The sequence below is a fragment of the Motacilla alba genome, chromosome 26 (assembly GCF_015832195.1).
Source record: "Motacilla alba alba isolate MOTALB_02 chromosome 26, Motacilla_alba_V1.0_pri, whole genome shotgun sequence".
Taxonomy (NCBI): Eukaryota; Metazoa; Chordata; class Aves; order Passeriformes; family Motacillidae; genus Motacilla; species Motacilla alba.
Window position 1 is genome coordinate 1,120,523 of NC_052041.1, and position 15,473 is coordinate 1,135,995.

General features: G+C 52.7%; 1 protein-coding gene and 1 non-coding gene across 4 annotated transcripts in view; both read right to left on the minus strand.

Annotated features, from left to right (window-relative positions):
* Window positions 1–2,136: 2,136 nt before the first annotated feature.
* The window catches only part of LGR6 (leucine rich repeat containing G protein-coupled receptor 6), a 153,702-nt gene continuing 140,365 nt past the window's right edge, over window positions 2,137–15,473 (minus strand). For 2 of the 3 annotated variants that reach the window (XM_038162413.1, XM_038162412.1), the window contains 4 exons: window positions 11,808–11,950; window positions 11,245–11,250; window positions 6,114–6,194; window positions 2,137–4,572 (listed from right to left, as the gene is read on the minus strand). In XM_038162413.1, the coding sequence (XP_038018341.1) occupies window positions 3,335–4,572; window positions 6,114–6,194; window positions 11,245–11,250; window positions 11,808–11,950 (1,468 nt within the window). In that variant the 3' untranslated portion in view covers window positions 2,137–3,334. Of the gene's footprint in view, window positions 4,573–6,113; window positions 6,195–11,244; window positions 11,251–11,789; window positions 11,951–15,473 lie in introns of all 3 variants that reach the window. The other variant, XM_038162411.1, reaches the window with a different exon arrangement.
* On the minus strand, window positions 12,196–12,288 carry LOC119711992. Its single transcript, XR_005259784.1, has one exon. It is a non-coding gene; the product is annotated as a U6 spliceosomal RNA (small nuclear RNA).

Genomic DNA, 15,473 nt, shown 5'->3' on the forward strand with positions numbered 1-15,473 from the left:
ATGCAGACCCACAGGGGACTTTTCCACAGCTTCCTGGGGAAATGGTTCATGGGAAGGGCAGTGCTTTCACCTGTATCAACCCTGTCATTATCTCAGGGTCTTCCTGGGTTGGGCCCTCTCAGATGCTCTCCCCCCCTTCAGCGAGCTCCCCGGGTGGTGAGCCTGAGCCCTGGAAAGCTGACTGTGCCAGACTCCTGCCAGCCTCGGCCTGACTCCCTGCTCCTCTGCCTTCAGTGCCATCAAGGGTGTCTGTAACTCTTTGCCATTGCTGTCCCCTGCAGTGGCCACCACCTGAGACACTTACTAGGCTGAAACTGTATAGAGACCCTTTGGATGAGGGCTGTAACTTGTGTAATCCCAAAAGGAAGCTGTTGCCTCTACCCCACAGCCTCTCCAGCCACGGCAGCCTGACATGTACAGGAGCTGTGTACAAGACCTGACAGTTTGGGAGCCCCATGGCTGGGGACCCCATTTCTGCTACACTGGCTGTGCAGCATCATGCTGCTCTTGTCCATGGTGCTGCTCAGCTCCTGCTGCCATCGTGATGAAGGGATGTCCCCAGAGTCTTGGAGAACTCACATGTCCCTCTGTTGGGTACAGCTTCTGCCCTGTGTGCATTTGGGTACCTCAGTGACTGCTTGAAGATACTCCCAGCAGCAGTGCAGGGCAGGGGATTTCAGGCAAGTTTCAGGAGTGTTGCAGTTAGTCTGTGACTTGTAATGATGCTCATTGTGTCAGTGACAGTGGGGTTTTTTTAGGGTGTCTTCCAATTCAAGATTTTCTTATGGAATAAGGATATGTGCTAGGAAATTTGAGTTTATGCTGAAGATCATAGAATTGTCCTGGGTGGAAGTGACCTTAAAGCTCATCCAGCCACATGCCTGCCATGGGCAGGGACACCTTCCACTATCCCAGGCTGCTCCAAGCCCCATCCAGCCTGGCCTTGGACATTTCCAGGGATGGGGCAGCCACAGCTGCTCTGGGCACCCTGTGCCAGGACCTCACCACCCTTGCAGCCAAGAATTCCTTCCCCAATATCTAATCAAACCTCCTCCCTGTCAGTTTGAAGCCATTCCCCTTTGTCCTGTGACCCTGTCCAGGTCTGCATAAACAGTCTCTCTCCATCTTTCTTGCAGGCTCCTTTCAGGTCCTGAAAGGCCCCGATTAGGTCACCCCAGAGCTTTTTTTCTTCAGGCTGAACAATCTCAATTCTCTCAGCCTTTCCCCATGCTTCATCTCTATAATCAGCTTTGTAGCCCTTCTCTGAACTAGCTCCAGGAGGTTGATCCCACCTCCAAAGGAGCATTTTGTTTCTGGAAATTGACCTAGGATGAGTCTTTCCCAGTCCTGTGCATGTGAACAGCCTTAAGGACATGGAAGCAAATGGCTCTGTGTTTTTAATGAGCCAAACATGAAAACAGATTTTGAGCATGTGTAGGATATCAGAGGTCTGGATCAGGATTCAAGTCTCACAACAGGCCATGTTTTTCACAGTTCCCACCTGAAGATTGTAGCAGAGCTTTGGATTTTGTCACTAAATTTGGGAGTCCCACCCTCTTCTCTAATCCTTGGATCTTGTTCCTCTGATTTCTTGCTATCTCTCAAATTTTTCATCTTGAGATAAGACCACAGGCCTCAAGTGTAGAGAAGGGATGCAGAGCCAGGTTCTGTCTGGTGAGTCTGGCTTTGCATGGGAGACCCCATTATATGATGTCCTTACACTTTGATGCCACAGACTGTTCTGGTCACGAACTCAAACCCCTGAGCAGCAGATCACAGGGTACAGCTCACAGGAGTCTGGTCCACGGGACCTGGAGAGGCACCTGGTGCCACAATTCTGCTGCATAAAGGTGGGTGATTTGGCTCTTCCCTCCTGAGAGCAGGGGTGGGGAGGGAGTGTCAACTCACGTGGACACAACACAATTTCTCAGCTCTCACTCGGGCAGTGCAGACAACACCCAAGGCGCAGCAGCTGCCAAGAGAACCACCAAGGTGCTCCTCACGTGAAAGAGGACAGAAACCAGCCACTGGTCAGCAACAGGGCTCATTTATTATCTCATGAAAATGAGTGACAAACAGCTGCAGTAACGTCAGCAGAACCAAAGCTTTGCCCAGGCCTGAGCTCTGAGCGCAGGGCTCCCTGCTGCACTGGGTGGCACTGGGAGGGTTTGTGATGGAGTCAGTGGATTTGGGAGATCCCTGAGCTGCAGGGAGTGGATTTGAGGCTGTTCCCATGGCCTGTGTCCTCCTGATGCCACCATCCCACAATGCTGATTTCTGTTTTCTCCTTCTACACCAGCTGCCTGCCCTTAAAACAGGAGAAGGCACATGCAGCCCCCAAAATGGCTGCACTGCGTGTGGGACATGTACCCAGAACCAGAGCCTCTTCCAGCAGTGAGGTTTGGGGGCAATGAAGCAGCAGCCAGGCCCCATTTTCACCATGTCTGACCAGGAGCCAGGTGGCTACAGACAGGAGTGCCCCAGGTGTGCTGTGCTGTTTGAAGGGGGAGTGGAAGGGGCCTGGTGTGCCTTGGGTGCCTTGGCTCAGGGCTGCTGGGTGGCCTCAGGCAGAGCACATGGGTTTTTCGGGGAACTGTTTGGGTTTGGCTGCTGTGGGTTTCAGAGACCTCTTGTGAGGTGCTGTGGGTCAGATTGGAAGACTGAGCATCCCCAGCTCCTGGTCTTGGCTGGAAGTGAGGGTTGTGTCCAACCCATGAGGCTCCCAGTGAATGAGTGGGGATTCCCAAAGTAGAGGTGTCCAAAATCAGGTGTACACAAGGATCTGCTGCTTTTGGTGGCTTGAGACAGACACCAGCCCATTTTGAAGGGTGTGTGGGACCTGCAGAGAGCCCTAGAGGACAAGGCTTGGGGCTCCTGTGGGTGGCCACGTCATTGCAGGTGGCCATTTCCAGGGAGTGCCACAGAGCCATGGCTTTGGCCAAGAGGTCTCTGCCTTGAGAAGACAAGCTTGGCTTCACTGCAGGCTCCTCCTGGCTGGTGATGCTGCAGGGTGAGCAGGAGGACGTTTCCCTGACCCACTTCCTGAGCCAGCGGAGCTTTCTCCCAGGCAGTTCCTAGCAGAAGTGAGACTCACACAGGGATTGTCTCCTCCCATGGCCGGCCCTGAGTGTCTGGAGCTCAGTCAGAGCCCTTCTAGGCCAGGGGCAGCTGGCAGAGCGGTGCCTGTTGCCCAGGCAGGTATGATGGGGATGAGGGTAGACAAGTGTGCTGGTGCTTTTCAGGGAGCCGTTTGTGTCACTTGCTGGCCCCTCGGCACTGGTGTTGGCCCTCGGCGTGTGCTGTGGGGCCGTTCCCACGGCTGCTCCGAGGAGGTTTATAAGTGAGATGTGTAGGGTGGCGTGGGTGGGGAGGGGAAGAAGGTTATCCGGAGGCTGCTGCCAGACAGATCCCGGCTCTCTGAAGTTATCAGCACCTCACTGTCATTGAGGCAGGGACAATGCTCAGAGCAGCCCCTCTCCTTGCCCCTGGTGCCCACCCTTCGCTGGCAGGGGATGAGCGTCATGGAGGGGAAACTGTAGCTGTCAAGGATGGGGCGCACTCCCAGGGAATCAGGTGTCTCACACATGTGGTCAATGTCAGAGAAGTTCACCAGAGCCTGGGTGGAGTCATAGGAGCTTTTCTCCATGTCATCAGCCCTGCAGGACTGGGGGAAGCTGCCCTTGTCCTGCCCTTTCTGCCTCAGCAGGCGGAAGTCATCTCTGAAGTGAGGGTTGAAGAGCAGGTAGAGCAAGGGGTTGAGGCAGGCGGGCAGGGGCAGGACCACAAGGAAGACAGATTTGATGACCTCTGGGGTGATAAGGAAGAGATTGAGGGTAGAGGAGAAGGTGAGGAAGGCCACTGGGCAGTAGAGGAGGCAGTTGGTGAAGATCAGCCAGGCCACATGCTTGACCATGGCGCAGTCCCAGACAGCGCTGAACTCCCCCTTCAGCAGGTTGCAGTAGAGTCGGATGTAGGTGCCAGTGATGGTCAGGAAGCAGAGCATGTTTGTCATCACCAAGGCCACGGTGAAGCCCAGGGTGGTGGGTTTCCCCTCTGGGATGGGGTATGGGAGGCAGAGAGGGGATGCTCCGTACTCCCCAATGGAGAAGAGAGGCAGAACGGCAGCCACAGAGGACAACAACAGGCAGCAACAGGCAGCGGCCTTCACCTTGCCTAGGGACGGGGACTTCCCATATCCCCGCACGCAGGAGGCTGAGAGGCTGCACTGCACAGCAGCCAGGGTCAGCAGGAAGATGGCAGCCTGGGAGGCCAGCACGGACAGGAACCCTGTCACCCTGCAGCCCGCACCCGTCTCCCATCTGGCGCCATAGCGGGCAAAGTGGCCGTAGGTGAGGGTGTCCACGAGGGCCAGCATGCTGCAGGCGACGCCCGTCAGCATGTTGGCCCCAGCGATGGAGCCCACGAGGAACTTCACCGGGGAGAGGTAGCTGGGGGAAGCAAAGACAGCCAGGATGACCAGCCCGTTGCAGAGCACCGAGACCAGAACGATGACCCAGACTCCCAGGCGGATGATCCAGCTCTCAAACAGGTGATCACAGGGCTTGAAGGGACCTGGAAGACAAACCCCAAAGTTACACCCAGCAGACACTACTTCTCTCCAGTGGTGCTGCTCAGAGTGGTGGCCAAGTCCCAGCCCTCTCCTGGCCCCACCAGACACGAGTGCCTTAGGCTGGCAAGGAAAATATGACATTGTCCCCCCTCTTCTGCAGCTGCCTCTTGGCTCTCCCCTGTGCTCCTGATCCCACACTGGAGTGCCTCTGGCATCCTCTCACATCTTGTCTAGGGTGGGAAAAAGGTGCAAGGAGAGGTCAAAATGAAATCTAAGAAACAACAAACTGATCAGTGCTCCTAAAATGTAAAAAGGTCATGACTGCAGACCGACCAACACTCCTGGTGTCAGCCTGGCATTTGGGCCCCTCTGCCATTACCTCTCCTCCTCACATTCCCCCTGGGAGCTGGTGGTGTGGAGATCTGCCAGGATGCTGCATCCTGCTCTGGCATTGCCAGCCTCTCTCTGTACACTCAAGACCTTGGCTAAGAGGTGTCTGTTTCTGGATGAACGGGGATGAGCACCAGGAGGTGAAGTGTCTGTGCATGAGGGAGAGAGGCAGGGAGCTGGTATGGCAGGGAAGGGAGGTCTGGGCTGGCAGAACATGGAAGGATGTCAGGAGAAAGAAAGAATAGAAGTGGATGGAGGGGGGAGTGAGTAAGGGAAGGTCATGGAGGGGTAGAAAGATAGCTGGTCTGGAAGCTGTTTGCCAAAGAAAAAAGAAGAAAGGGGGAGAGAGTGGGCAATGGCATAAAATTGCCTCTGGGAGGGATTGGGATGTTTCAGTGAGTGGCTCAGCAAAAACAAAACCAGGGTGGTAGAAGTTTTAGATGGTAGAGAGCAAAAAAAATTAGAGGAAATGGAGAAATCTTTCTCATCTCAAATGAGGTGAAACTCAGACTGCCAGGCAGCAGGACATGCCCTCAGCTGAAATCTTATTCCTTTTGCAACAAACTCAGTGAAACAACTGGTAAAAAGTCTGTCCCTGCCAGTGTCCCACAAAAGGCTGGCTGGAACCTGACCTCTCCAGCCTCCAGGTGTGCTTGTGTAGGACCCCACTGAGCTATGAACAGAACAAAATCAGAATGCAAACTCCTTGAGCCCCAAGCGGCATGTGCAGTCCAGTGCCTGCCTGCTCTCCCTTCCTCAGGAAACAGAGCAAAGTATCCCTGCAGTTTGCAGTGCCGTAGGTATGATCAGGACACCAAGGACAAGGCCTGCCATGCAATATTCCAGGCTGGCTGAGGCAAAGCCAAGTGTAAGTAATGCAGGGAAAGAGGAGAGCCAGAGCTGAGTGCAGTGGGTCGGTGGATGGAGGAACTGGTTGTACCTGGGGTTCCTGGTCAGGCTTATCCTGTCCTGGGCCTCCCCTCCTAGGAGGGCAGCTGCATCCAACAGGGAGAAGGAGACTCCTCACCTGTCCCCCACTTGGCCTAAGCCCAACCCATCAGGCTTCTGATCTGAAAGGTCATGGGGGATCCTGGGGATTGAGAGAAGCTCAAAGGATCCCAACTCTGTTCAAAGGGCTTCCCTGGCTGCTCACCTGGGCTTGGCGTGCACTGAATAGTGGGGTGCAGCTTTGATTCCTCAAGGTCCAGCTGAAGATCATCTGCATCTAGGTCATCTGGGGAGGAAAGAACAAGAAATGGTGCTCAGATAAGAGCAAGCAGAATCATCAGAGCTAACTGGGCCAGGAGCTTTTCCTGCTGCCTGTGCTCCACACAGACCTTCCCAGCCAGTTCAAAGTAGCTGCTGGTGTACAGTTTGTCCCCTGCAGTCACTGCCGTAGAGGCAGAAGATATTGTAAACGTTCGTGGCTTGCAGTGTAGCCAACCCCTCTGTTTTTAGGTTACTCCCAACATTTGAAGTGTGAGAGCCCCAGATCCCAGAGCTGTGTGACTGCGGTTCCCTCCTCCCAGCACTCTTTATTAAAAGTAACGAAATCCTCCAGCCTGTGTGGTTACAGAACACAAAGCCTTCAAATGCAGCTTCTCCATGGGAGCTTTCTGGGCAGGCCTTGTCCAATATTTGTTCATCAACAGGGATTTTGGGGCTTTGTTCAGAGGGAACCATCAGCCTCTTCTTGCAGCACAATTTTTTTGTCAGCAGCAACCACCACCAAACAGTTCCTCAGCAGAGAGACAAGGGAACACAACATTTATTGCTTTATTTTATGCCCTGTAAAATCTTGGGACTGTGGTGCCCTGTTTTTAGTCGTGGATGTTCCCAGGATTTGCTGAGGGATTTGCAGACTGGTTGCCTGTGGCTGCAGATTCTGCAGCCATGGTGGGGTTTGTGAGCCCAGCCCTGCACCAGCATGTCTGTCATGCTGGCAGCTGCACCCCGAGCCAGGCTGGGGCTTGCTGAGGGTCAGGCAGAGAGCCCCTGGCTGAAGAAGCAGCTGCTGGAAGGGATGGGGCTGAGCCCTCAGCTGTGTGTTCAGTGTCGGCGGACACCAGGGTGAATGGCATCCTCTCAGCCTAATCCATGACATGCTTTTCTGCTTTGTTCCTTGTTCCTGTTCCCAAAGTCCTGCTGGCTGGCAGCACTGGGACATGGTGAGGACAGCTGCTGTCCTGCTGCCCCTTCCCAGCTGTGGCACCAGCACAGCCTTCAGCTCCCAGTGGAGATCTTGGGAGGGTTTTCTGCCAGCGGGAGGAAAGGGAAAGGATGTGGTTTTGTTCTTGCTACAGCCTGGTAGCCAGAGAGATGGATCTGTGGCTGTAGGATAAACTGTCTCTTGGATGAATGGACTGATGCTGGAGTCCAGGTGTGCACCTGGCAGCTTAGACACTGGCCAGGAAGGCAAATTTCCACAGCGCTGAAGATAAGCCTGACCTGAGTGGGATTGACGTGTCTAATCTGTTTAGAAGTGGTGCCTCTCAAGAGCTATGCTCCCTGCCTGTGTTTGAAAATGTGACTGGGATTATTTGATTAAAGGATGATGACAAATAACGTGCTATCTTTAGTGCCTCCTGACAAGCTTCATGGCTTTCTCAGCTTCAGGGAGCTTTGGAAAAAAAGGTCATTTTTAAAAACTGTCTGTGTAAGAATTGAAATATTACCGCTGCTTTGGAGCCTGGCAAGGAAACCCTCACAGTGGGATGGAAAAATATTTCATCCTTGTATTTTATAGTCTTATAAATCTCCAGTGTCTTTTCCAGCCACAGTGCAGAGGCTGTGATGTGCAGTCACGATACCCAAATAAAACAGACACAGCCTTTCAGTGCTCTGCTGAGACCCAGCCCTTGGGAAAGTGTAACCTGTGCCATCCATTTTCTCCTCAAAGCCTGGTTTTAAGCCCAGGTTAAACATTTTCCTGAAGTGAAGGATGATCTTTTGTTTTGCCTGGACTGCTGAGCCTGCTGGGAATTACAGAGCAATCCTTAGTCAGCAAAGTGGGATTCAAAGTGAAAAATGTACCTCTCTTTGCTAGAAACCAGTCCCTCTCCAGCCTGGGAACTGTGGAGAAAGGAAAATGGCTGTTGTGTCCCAGCAAGGCAGGCTGCATTGATTTTGAAGAAGCTGTTATTTATTTGAATTTTGATGAAGTGCCTCCACTTTCTGAGGTCATATGGGAAAAACCCTCTTTGCCAGAAGTGCCCTTTCCATGACAAAGAAGCTGCCTGTACCAAAAGTCAAGTGAGAGGAAGAGGAGCAGAATTGCTGGGGAAGGGATAGAACAGAAAACACTGAGCTGAGTGCTTTTCCCCTTTAGTGCTGTCTGCTCGTTCCCTGCTCAGTCCTGTCTCAGTCAGGGCAGTCCCTGGGGTTGCAGGGACCTGCCCTCTCCTCAGTGTGAGAGTGGCTGCAAGAGGCCTGGGCAGATCCTGGTTGGGGTCTGGAGTAGCTTTTTGAATGACAGAAGTAGAAGTGTGTCTCTAAGGACCCTGCAGGGTTTGCAGGTGGTTGCAGAATTTCATCAGTAACTTCACAAGCTGCTGGAGGAATGGGGAAGCAGTGTCCCACTGCCCAGGATATCCACACATATGTGCTTCCTTCTCACTTCCCACAGCTTTGTTCCATCATTGCAAACACATGCTTGTAAGTGAATTCATCCCCTTCTATCCTCAAACCAGAGGTCCCAAAGGGAGGTGCTGGGATGGTGATGGAAGTGCCCCAGGGCACTTTTCCTGCCCTCCCCTGCAGCACTGTTGGGAGCTGCTGGGGGCTGTCGTGGTGCCAGGTCCCCGAGCCATCTTTGGGTTCCTGGTCAGGGAACAGGGGCAGACTTGCGGCAGGGGGTGTCTGCTAAACACTGCCAGTTGTAATCCAAAGAGGCTGAGACAGTTGGGATTGCCCAGCCTGGAGAAGAGAAGGCCTCAGGATTTGGAGACCCTTCCAGTGTCTAAAGGGGTGCCAAGAGAGCTGGAGAGCAGCTGTGGCTGCCCCTGGATCCCTGGCAGTGCCCAAGGCCAGGCTGGACAGGACTTGGAGCCACCTGGGACAGTGGAGGGTGTCCCTGCCATGGCAGGGGGGCAACGAGAAGAGCTTCAAGGTATTTCACAAACCCAAACCATTCTAGAATTCCATGATATCCCAAACATTGAAAGTGTTGGAAGTGTGACCTTAAATATCCATTTTGGCAAGGTGACAGAATGATGAGATGTGCACTACTTTGGGCCCCAGGTGGCTGTTACTCAGATGAGAAGGGACATACTCAGATGGTATGGGAGGGTTCCCAGACACCCAGGGCCCTTGGGGGCATGGGGAAGAGCTGATCTGGCCCTGGGGTCCGTGGCACCTCGTGTGCTCTGAGTCTGGAGTCAGGTCGACCCTTGGGGCTGGGCTTGGCTGCCAGATGGGTGCTGGGGATGGGAGCAGGAGAGGCTGTAGGAGCCACAGCCAGGCAGGGCAGGGCTGGGTGCTGGGGATGGGAGCAGGAGAGGCTGTAGGAGCCACAGCCAGGCAGGGCAGGGCTGGGTGCTGGGGATGGGAGCAGGAGAGGCTGTAGGAGCCACAGCCAGGCAGGGCAGGGCTGGGCTCGGGGAGCCGTTTGCTGTCCCTACATGGCTGCCTGGGACAAGCTGCCTTTCACTGCCCAGCCTGAGGTTCTGGGGACTGGTTTGGGAGGGCCTGGAAGCAATGCACAAGGCCGAGAGGACAGAGCTGTCTGGAAGTGTTCCCTGTCCCTCTCACAAGTTCTCCCACAGTATCCTGAGTGCTCTGACAAGCCTGGCTGGACCTGCTGCTACACAGCCCTGAGGTATTTTCTCTTCAGCAGACCACTTTCCCTCTTGCATGAAAGGAATGTTTGGGAGCTTTTTTCCTCTTTAATGAGAAAGTGTTACAAGGTTCATATAACCCAGCCAAAGGCCATCAGTGGCCATCAGAAAGGAAGCACGGGGAACAGAAACAAAGAGCAATATCACAAACCCCATATCATCAACAGCAGACCCTGTTGCTGGAGGTCTGGAGAATCATCTGCAAAAGCTGCACATCATAAGGAATGGTGTACCTGTGCATTTCACATTTGCACCTCTGTACTTTGATATTTCAAAACAGATCCAATGTTTTAACATCTGAAAAAGGGAGCCTTTATGAACTGCAAATAGCCTCAATTGGCACATCTTAGAATCAGTCAGCATTCCCCTCGTGGTGCTGGGACTGGCCTGGAGGCCTGGGACCTGGGGTAGGTTTTGGTCTGCTGACAGGGCCAGGTGAGAGCATCCTTTAGGACATAAAGGACTTTGGTATCAAGCAAAAGCAGGTCTGTGGCCCCTTGTCACAAACTAGATCTTTCCACAAATGCCATAATTTGCTGGGCAAACCCCACAACTATCTGCACTAGGACTGCTACAGTATGGGCTGCATTAATGATGGAAAAAGTGACCTGGCTCAGAATGAAATCCTGCAGCAATGACTGTAACATGACTCCTCTGTACTGTCTGGCCAGTACAGTTACCACCAAGTCTACCATGCTTCCTGGAGCCACATCATGCCAGTAGGAATCACATTTGCTGCCCTCTAGCTGGACTCTTTGCATGTCTAAAGGTCATTCTTAGGCTGAGAAGAATCAGTGCAGAGCACAGGGCTTGAGGGTCCCTTGCTGGCTGTGTCACACAGTGTCTTGGTCGTCCTGCCTATAACACAGTGTCCAGCAGCTCTGGGTCTGAATCTGCCTCCAGATGCAGTCCTGCCTGCTCAGGCTGTGGGAGGACAGCAGGGTCCCTGGCTGGGGCTGGATGCTCAGTGCCCCTGGGAGCAGGTGGGTCAGGGCTCTCCAGGGGCACAGCCCTCTCTCCTTCTACCATGTGGATTTACCCACAGGATGCCTCAGGCCTCGGAAGTGCACTGTATTTACACAGATATATAAATAGAAGCAGCATCCAGGCTGTGTTCTGAAACGTTGTTTGCACTCTCCAGCAGTTACAGAGGAAGCAAAGGGGTTCATGTTTTTCTTTCTGTTATTCTGAGATTCTCTTGCAGAGGGATCACACCAGCCTGGTGCTGGAGCTGCTGCTGTGCTGTGGGGCTGGGAGGGCAGTGGTGCCTTGCACTCTCTGCTGGCTCCTGGAACTGGCCTCATGCAGTCTGTGCAGAGCTGCACTTTGGAGCACAGGATAAATTGACTCTTGCACAGAAAGTGCTGCTCAGCCATGGACCCTCTTCTTCCCTGCCTTGGCCAGTCCCTGTGCTGTGTTCCCCAAACATATCCTGTTGTCACACCTAACCCTGACCTTGGCTGTAGCACCCAGGATGTGCACAAAAGTAGCACACACAGAGCTCTCTCTACCTCCAGTCAGAGGGATATTCCAGGTCTTTGCGTTCATTCTCTGACTCAGATTAATCCCAGGGTCCTTCCTCTAGATGATGCAAGAACAAACACTGATGTCCGGCCAAAGGCTCCACATTGCCCAGCAGCCTAATGACCAAGCCCAGTTGTCCCAGGTAGCCTCAGCCACCTTCCAGTGCATTGAGCAGTCTCCCTCCATGGCCAGCAAGGCCAAATTGACAAACATGCCCAAGGTGTGGGGGCTGCCAGGTCCTTTGGTTCCACTGTGAAGGTTTGGATGTGCCAGACCTACTCTTTCTCCCACACAGGGTCACCAAATGGAGCCCGTTCAAAGCAGTGGGCCACCTGTGTTGAAGAAGGCTCAGCCTGCCCTCCCTGAGGCAGGTGTCACCTCTGACAGTGGCACCACTCCTGCAGAGGCAGGATTGCACCCCAGCTCACAGCCCTGCCCAGGGCAAATCACCATGCAGGCTGTTTACTCACAGTGGTTGTCAGCATGACCTGGGAACAACTCCAAGGTTCTCTTGTGGGGATCCTCCTCCTCAGGGGCCATGCCTTCTGCCTCCCACTGGCTGGACATCCTGAAGAAGCTGCTGCAGCTCCCGTAGGCACAGCACTGGTAGGCGTAGGGCACCTCCAGGACTCTGCACAGAGGAAAGCAGAACTTTAAGGTGTGTCCCCTCCATGCCCTGACTCTCCATTGCTTTGCACTTTTTGCTTAGTTCCTTCATTTCAAAGATGAAACTCATCTATACAGAGTCACAAAATATTCTGGGCTGGAAGGGACCCACAAGGATCATCATGTGCAGCTCTGAAGTGAAAGGGCCCTACAGGGATCACATACACATTGTTGGTGCTATTAGCACCGTGCTCTAACCAGCTGAGTAAAAAAAACATGGAACACTCCACGAATTTCTGTGCAGGAGCCATGCTGATCTTCTCTGTATCATTCCAGTTTTGGTACCTGTGCTGCTGACATGACAAAAGCTGGTCTGTGGGGTGATGGTTACAGTGGAGAGGGACTTTGCTTTGGTGAAGGACTCCATGTAGGACAGGGTGTGGACCCAGGGCAGCCCATGGTCTCTCTGCATCACTTTTGGTGCTTAAGACACTGTCAGTCAATAGAATGTTGTCAAACACCAGGTTTGGAGACTGCTCTAAAGTTCCCAAATAGTTCTGGTTCCAGCCAGAACAGGGTTAATTTTTGCAGTAGGTGTGAGGGAGCATGGCCAGGACCCAGAGGTTACTCTGTACCATGTTACTCATTGCCGGGGGCTAGGGGGGAAGGAGAAAATGTGGTGGGGGAGCCATCTGGCATTTGTTTGTTTTTGGGGGCTTTCCATGTAAATAACTTTCTTTTCTCATACTTTTTGTTATTAATATTGTTGCTCTTACTGTTTGTGTCTTATCTCATTGCTGTTTCCAGTAAATTGTTCTTATCTCAACCCATGATCTTGGCCTTTTGTGCCTTCAGCTGGGGAGGTGCAAGTGGTGCATGGTTTTAGCAGGAATACTAAATTGGAGAATACCATTCCCAAAACACCACATTCCTAAAAACCCTTCTGCTGTTCTCCTCAGAATAAACTAGCCCCTCTCTCCAATATGCAATACGCAGTCTTCAATTTTTACCCCAAGGCCATGTTTTCCCAGGCATCCTTTCCTTCCTTCAGTGGGAGAAGCTTCCCTAGAGCAAGGCTCCCCTTGCTTGTTGTTGAGGGCACCTTCAAACTCCAGTTCCATGAGTCCCAGCTCAGTCAGGGAATTCTCAGGTCTCCCAAGTGAAGCGAGTTCTTTAAATATGTCTGATTTCTACTTGAAAGTTGAATTGATAGTTGCTAATTATAGCATGTGTGACAAGGTTAATTCAACAGCAGCTGAGCGTCATCTGGATGCAATACCAGGCTGTCTGTCAGCAGCTGCATTTTTGGCTTTGCTGGAAGTCAGGGAGACTGCTGATGAAGGCAAAGGAACCCTAGGTGTTCCAGACAATTAAGATCCTCTGACAAGATCAGTAAATATGGTAAAACTCTATATTCTAAAAATATGCTTTTGTTTTATGTTCCCAAACATTTCTGGCCGAGCCCCGGGAGGGTCTGGAAACTCTGTATACAAGCTCGTTTCCTGTTACAAGCTCCAAATTAGATCCTATTATTGAAAGGTGGTAGGGAGGAGCAGATCCTCCCAGCAAGGCTAAGAACTGCTCCCAGATGACTCCTCCAGACATATGCCCCAAGAGTGAGGCTGCTTAATGGCAGTACCCAAAATTTAGGGAATGTTAATGGGTCCATTGCCTGGCATGGTTCACTGAAGCACTGCTGCAGGCTCAGTTTCTCTGGTACAAACACAAACCAGCTCAAGAGATGCGAATGGAACTAATTTAGAGGAGAAACACCCTGGAAGTGCTGAACTTGACCCACCCTGCACAAGGGACTGCCTGTTGAAGCAGGTCCAGAGGAGACCACGGAGCTGCTCTGAGGGCTGGAGCCCCTTTGCTCCAGAGCCAGGCTGGGAGAGCTGGAGGTGTTCATCTGGAGAAGAGAGAGCTTCAGGGAGAGCTCAGAGCCCCTTCCAGGGCCTAAAGGAGCTTGGCACTTGTGAGGGTGCAGCTTGAGTCCTGTGTCTAGTTCTGGATCCCTCACTTCAAGGAAGACATTGAGGGGCTGGAGTCAGTCCAGGAAAGGGAAATGGAGCTGGGGAAGGGTCTGGAGAGTAAATCATATGGAGGGGGCTCAGCCTGGAGAAAAGGAAGCTCTCCCCCATCAGCAGGGACCTTATCACTCCTTACATCTGATCATTTGTAACAAGGTGGGGATTGGTCTCTTCTCTGGGCACTAAGTGGCAGGGAGAGAGAAAATGGCCTCAAACTACACCAAAGGAGACTCATGTTGGAAACAGGAGGAATTCCTCCAAGGAAGGGCTTGTCAGACATTGGAAGGGGCAGCCCAGGGAGGTGGTGGAGTCCTCATCCCAGGAGGTGTTCTGGGAACAACTGGAGGTGGCATTGAGTGCTCTGGGCTGGTGACAAGGTGGGGACTTGTCACAGATCGGACTTGATGATCTCAGAGGTCTTTTCCAACATTAATGATTCTCTGGCTCTGTGGTTCTGTGAAGAAAGCCGGTCCGGCAGGACAGGACAAGGAATCCTCATTTCCTACTGGAAAGGGCAGAATTTGATGGGATATTGGGAAAAAATTCTTCCCTGTGAGGGTGGGGAGGCCCTGGCACAGGGTGCCCAGAGAAGCTGTGGCTGTCCCATCCCTGAAAGTGTCCAAGGCCAGGCTGGACGGAGCTTGCAGCAACCTGGGATGGTGGAAGGTGTCCCTGTCCATGGCAGGGGGTGGAATGAGATGAGCTTTAATGCTTCTGTCCAATCCACACCATTCTATTGTTGTATGATTTGGTGTAGAAAACCCTCCAAAAGCTTTTGGAACCCCCTGCCATTTGGAAACCAGTCATGCAGCATTTCCTAGCTATGAGTTAAAAAAGTCAGAAAGAGAAAGCCCTGCAGGCACCACTGCTGAGGCAGCCTGAAGGGAGAGCTCCACACTTCTCCTCAGGCCTGAGCTTTAAGCCCTGTGTTGGTGCAGTGATCTGTCACCCCAGCCCTGTGTGTAAACTGGAGAAGCTCCAGCTTTGGGAACCCATTCTGCATGAGTGGGAACATCAGCTCATGCATTCTTGGCTTGAAGGGAACTCCCTGGGACACCCAAGCAAGAGATGACTTCATCTGGGAGGAATTTGTGTTCTCTGGACCATGGGTGTCTAAGCCCGAAGGCAGGTGCCACACTGGGACCCAGGAGCCAAGGAGGGTCAGGAAAGTCTGAGCCTGCAGCACAGCACACTGCTCTGAGCCTTTTGCAGCCTCTTCTTCATCAGTTTGACTCCTTCAGGCTCCTCATTAATCCATAACAGACAAGACACGGCCACACAAGCAGAGTTTATGGAAGAAAACCTGGATGTCATTAGGTAGGACTGCTTCTGGGAATGTTTTCCATTGAGAGGAGCCCTGAGCTGGGCCTGCTCCATGCTTTCCACTTGTGTGTGTGTGTTTGGGGTGGGGGTGGTGGCCTGGGAGCACATCACTGCTCTCCCATGGAACATATTAAAGATGAGATGTTCTAGCAGCAGATGGATCTTCCTCAACCCATGGGCCTGGAAACGTGGAGA